A 5,228-nucleotide genomic window follows, 5' to 3' on the forward strand; every position below is an offset into this window, starting at 1 on the left:
ATCCGCATAAGCTGCGTGATACAGGAAGTTCAAGGTCATATGCTACGATTGTTTTTAGAATTGCAAAAAAAAGTATGTCATAGAAGTATGTAAAAAGGAAAAGATGGTTCCATTTTAAACGAGTTATTCATGGTCATCTTTCTTCTTAAATATATATTATAGATTCAAAGTTCTGCATTTTCAATGTCAATAACACTCAATTATATGGAAAATAGGTAACTCGGTCAGATTATATTTATTTTATTACTCATAATTGACTCAAAAACAATTATTGATCTTGGTCATCTTAAAAGAGTTATGCACAACCAAATTTTATAAGAAAAAAGTGACTATCAATAATAATATTCTTAAATTTATAGGTAAATCTCCCTCATCCCTCTAAGTCAAGTGTCCTCTTTTTTGGACACCAAAATATTGCCAGGTAAAGTTATATACAACACATAGCTTTTTTTTCAATTTTAACGTTATTTAATTAAGTTTCTTTTAGACTTATTAAAAAAAAATCCATTTTATTTTATATATGGTCAAATTTTGATATAATAAAAATACGGATACTGTCAATAACAAATTCTTAATTTATAAAATACTTGCCATAAAAAAAAACATGAATTACAAAATGCGGTTAAAGTCAACTTTTTCCCCTCTTTTGCTATTAACTTCATAGAAATTCATAAGTATGACGAATTCCCATGATGATTTTTTCATTTTTAAAAGGTACAAATATTAAACTGGTGCCGACATTTATTTTCTGTTTGTTAATTCTTAAATTCATTAAATATTGTTTTTCAATCAATATCAGGAATTTCCGCGAGGGGGTGGGATGGACTGGATGTAGCCCCGCCCCCCTAAATTAAGAAATTTTTTCATTTTATAAGAAAATTTAATATTTTTTTCCAAAAAAGAATAAGGTTATGTGAACAGAAGTGAATTTTTGAAATTTGTTTCGAAAAAATTTAACTTTTTTAAAATAGCTATGGATTTTTGTTTCAAAAATATTTAATTTTTTGACAATAACTATGGATTTTTAAAAAATTTTCTACAAAGTATTTATTTTTGATTTTTTTTTTCCAAAAAAATTAATTTTTTTAGAATATTAAGTACAAATAATTGAAAAAGTGACCCTAAATATGGAAGTGATGAGATTGGCTAGAGAGGAAGAGTGGATTCGGAAATTCAACACAAAGAGAGCGGGATTTAATAAGAAACCGTGAGAAAACTACTATTTTATCCCAATTTCACTTCTGAAAAGTTAAAATATTTGACTCACAGATTATTTATTTGATTTATATATAATTATTGTAATCAGTTGAGATTGAAAAGTCATCCAAGAAGGAGTAAAATATATTTTTGTATGGTATAAAATAGTGTTTTTTCTCTTAAGTCCAACTAGAAGAATTGTTGATTGCATAACTCTAAAAATAATCTTCAGTTTCTCTCCAAAGTTGTTTAATTTTTTGAGAATAGTTATGGATTTTTGAAATTTTTTCGTATAAAATTTAAAATTCGAATTATTTTTTCCACAAATTACGTTCAGGATTTTTTTTTCTCCAAAAAAGTTCATAATCAATAACCCCCTCCAATAACATTTAAACATATAATCCTGCGGACGCCCTTGAATATAGGATACATTTCTTTCATGAGTGCCCCCGAAAAACTCTTCCGTAGGAAGATAATGTAAAAATCCTGGATAGCTTGTCAAAAATAGGATCTAATCAAACACAAACTGGCTCAAAATAGGAAATTTCAAAATTACTTTTTTATATAAGTATCCAAAAATTGTGATTTTCTTATATGCTTCAAATATAAGAAAAATCTGAATATAGTAAAGTTGTCATAAGAAAAAATGCAGTTTTTGGTATCCAGATTTCAACTCTAAACATAGTTGCAGGACACGGGGTGCGAATAATTATACATTAGAGCAAGCAACTAGTATTGGTAGAATATTATATATATATATTTTTTTACATGGATTGTCGTTTTTTTTTTTAAATGTTATCAATATCAAAAAAGAGCAAAAAATGTATTTTCTACAAACAAAACATGTGCAATTAATTTTTTTTTTTTTTGTAAAAAAATAAAGGTCATTAAAAAACTCAAAAAGAAGCGAAAAACATTTTTTACAAAAAAAAAAATATATTTGGGAAAATTTGAAAAAAAAAAAAAAAAATCCCCTACGCCTATAAATCTTAACCAGGGAGAGGCAAGCTACAATTGCAGGCCACAAACAGGCATCATTTATTTTTGTGTGGCCAGAGAAAGTTAATGTTAAAAATGATTAAAACTTAATATAGTCACGCAAATATTGTTTATAATTTGTACGGATCAAGGAAACATACGTATTCGTTCTATTAATATACCTAAACAACATAGATTTGAAATGTTTCTGATAAAATTAACCCCTAAAAAAAGATGACGTCCCCGCAAAATGTAGTAAAATCAATGGAAAATGGTTGAGACATTTGCATCAACGTACATTTTCTAGCAGTCTTTTTCAAATCTCAAAATTCATTAATCAAGGAATCGGTCACTGAAAACAAACTCACATCATAACTCTTTTTTATCATTCAGGACAGCCAATTTATTTCCTAATACTCCGGTCCTTCAATCCTACGGTCCTAGCTATCTTTATATCTATTCTTCAGCCAGGATTGAAGAATAGAAAAATGACGAAAGTAAATAATGATAGTTAGAACTTAAATTAATAAGTTCTAGCCAAACACCTCATACTTTTAACTTTAGGTATATTGTCTTTTAAAAGAGGTTATGTTGAAAAACTGAAAAGACATAGTTAGTAACTACATTATTTCAGCTGTTGTAGTTAGCATAAAAGACGATAAGAACCAGCCGTAGGACAGACCCGAGAGGACTGCAGGTTTTTTAGTTTTTTTTCAGACCGATCCAACATATTTTGTCTAATATTACATTTATGTAAAACATGACTATAACGTAGCCCACAGACACTTTTAAATGTGGTCGTCGAGCTAAAAAGCTATCCTTCCCCTGCTTTAATCCTTCAACATGGCGTCGGTTTCAATTTATGGTAAAATTTGCGACATCGATAGAAACATTCCTTAAATAGGAACTACATAGTATTCTAATTAATTTTAGTCTTATAATCTAGCAATATAAAATGTAATAACTTAACAACCTTTACCTAAAAAACTTTACTAATAAAAGAAAAAGAGGAATATCTTAATTAATCAATAATTGACAAATAAATTATTTAGATAATTCTCTTGTATATTGTTTTTTTTTTTAAATTAAATATAGAAAATACAATCGACGCATTTCTAATTTTGGTATTTGATTTGTCCATGGTATTCTAATTTCTGATGAACAATGGATAAGCTTGATTAATATCATTATTTATAAGACGTCAAATTATTGCAATACATATTGATTGAATGGGTCTTAACTAGGAATGAATACAATGCTCTTAATATTTATAAGGTTTAATAACGTTCTTGCTAATGTTAGAAGGTAAACAACTTCTTATCGGTTTCATATGTGTGTGACCATGAGCTTAAAATTTAAGTTATTAGCCATGACTTTTTTCATTATATCTTTGACACCCTTGCGTGTTTAAAGCCGGGAATAAATTCAAGGAAAACATATCCGTTTAAAAAGATGTATAATATTTGTACATTTATATAAAATGTACACATAACAGTATATAAAAACAATAACAAACTAATTTAGAAATAACAAAATCATGTAAACAATTTGCGTACATTAACAATAGTGTTTGAGCTAAATTATTTTAGAACAAAGTGCAGATAATAAATAATTTTGATTTTGTGAAAGTATAGAGTAACGGGAAAACCTGGTGTAGAGAGATTAGGAATTCGAGGCAGTTTTTAGGCAATGTGCTGTATGGGGAGTGCCCTTAGTTGACACCATAGAGAGGTAAGGGCTCTCTTGGAGTAATAATAGGGTCTGCCACACTAGCAGCGGTACCAAGGGGTTGTCCCAAGGCATTGCTTTCTTCGTAGCTTTCCCCAGGGGGAGAGGGAGTATCGTCCAAACACCATTTGGTTTTGAGGGGTTGATCAACTTGCTTTGGTTGAGTGAATTTCAAGTTACATACCTCTTGTGGAATGATGGTACATTCATGTGCAGGCTTGAGTTTGGGAACAAGCTTGGTTTGGAAGCGACATGTCTTTTGGGGGTTCAAGTCACAGACCTCTTCAGGTACATCAACAAGAGAAGTAATGGTCTTGTCATGGCACTCTTCATCTCCTTCTTCAGTGACACATCCAGCCCCACAGATCTCGATGGGAAGCTTTTCGCACTTGGTGTCTCCAACGAATTTACCGGGTTGCTTCTCGACGTATTTTGTGGTACATGAAGACTCATAGACTGTACGACATTCTTCGGGTCCTTGACCGTTACAGACCTTTTCCAAAGGCCTGTAGCACTTCTTGATGGTCTCTTCAGTGGCTTGTTGCTTGAAAGTGACTTGACAGATTTTCTCAAAGTTTTCTTCGCAAACCTCTTCTTGAGAAGGTGTGAATTGTGTCACATAGGTGTAGTGACACTTTTCCACGTTTTTATGTGTACAGTCAAGAACTGGATCTTTCTTGAGGGTTTTGATAGTTTCTTCTTTAACAACGCAGCATAGTCCTGTGTCAGGATCAGTGGAACATCCCGAAAAGTCTACGGATGGGGTAGCAATAGCACCCGCTTGACGACTGGTTCTTATTCCGTGTGTAGAATGCCCGATGTGATCTCCAGAAATGGCTGAGACCATTACACTCAATGATAAGATTGCTTTTAACATCATCTGAAAAAAAGAGGGGATTTCAATAAAACTCTACGTTTGTATGTACATAGGTGTCTTGGATTATGAAATGGTTATTCAGATTATAAATATTTAATGCATCACCTTGAGTGAGTACTTCTTTGTTATCTCTCTTGAGGTTTGGATTTAAACTGTGTTGAATTCAAAGCTCTTCAGTGGATTTATATATGGAAGTTGTAAGTGAGTTGTACTTATGAACGATGGAGACCTTTATCCAAAAAGCACACATACAAGCATTTTCCTTCTCGGCCAGTTGCTTAGGAGAGGAGGAAGAAAAAAAAAACCCAAAACCGTTGATGCCGCATTTCCTTCCTTCCCGATTTATTCAAAAGGAATTCATGATAATTTGAACGGTGTCCTTTTTTTTCTTCTTCTGTCTACATATTTTTTTATACATACATGGAGAAAAAAATAAATACCTACATAC

The 5,228-nt window shown here is 31.2% G+C and overlaps 1 protein-coding gene across 1 annotated transcript; it reads right to left on the reverse strand.

Annotated features, from left to right (window-relative positions):
- Positions 1 to 3,614: 3,614 nt before the first annotated feature.
- LOC121115757 (uncharacterized) lies at positions 3,615 to 4,975 on the reverse strand. Its single transcript, XM_040709886.2, has 2 exons — positions 4,886 to 4,975; positions 3,615 to 4,783 (listed from the first exon to the last, which is right to left on the reverse strand). The coding sequence occupies exon 2, from the start codon at positions 4,781 to 4,783 to the stop codon at positions 3,887 to 3,889; it is 897 nt and encodes a 298-aa protein (XP_040565820.1). The 5' UTR covers positions 4,886 to 4,975; the 3' UTR covers positions 3,615 to 3,886.
- Between the last annotated feature and the right edge of the window lie 253 nt (positions 4,976 to 5,228).

The sequence above is a fragment of the Lepeophtheirus salmonis genome, chromosome 1 (assembly GCF_016086655.4).
Source record: "Lepeophtheirus salmonis chromosome 1, UVic_Lsal_1.4, whole genome shotgun sequence".
NCBI lineage: Eukaryota > Metazoa > Arthropoda > Copepoda > Siphonostomatoida > Caligidae > Lepeophtheirus > Lepeophtheirus salmonis.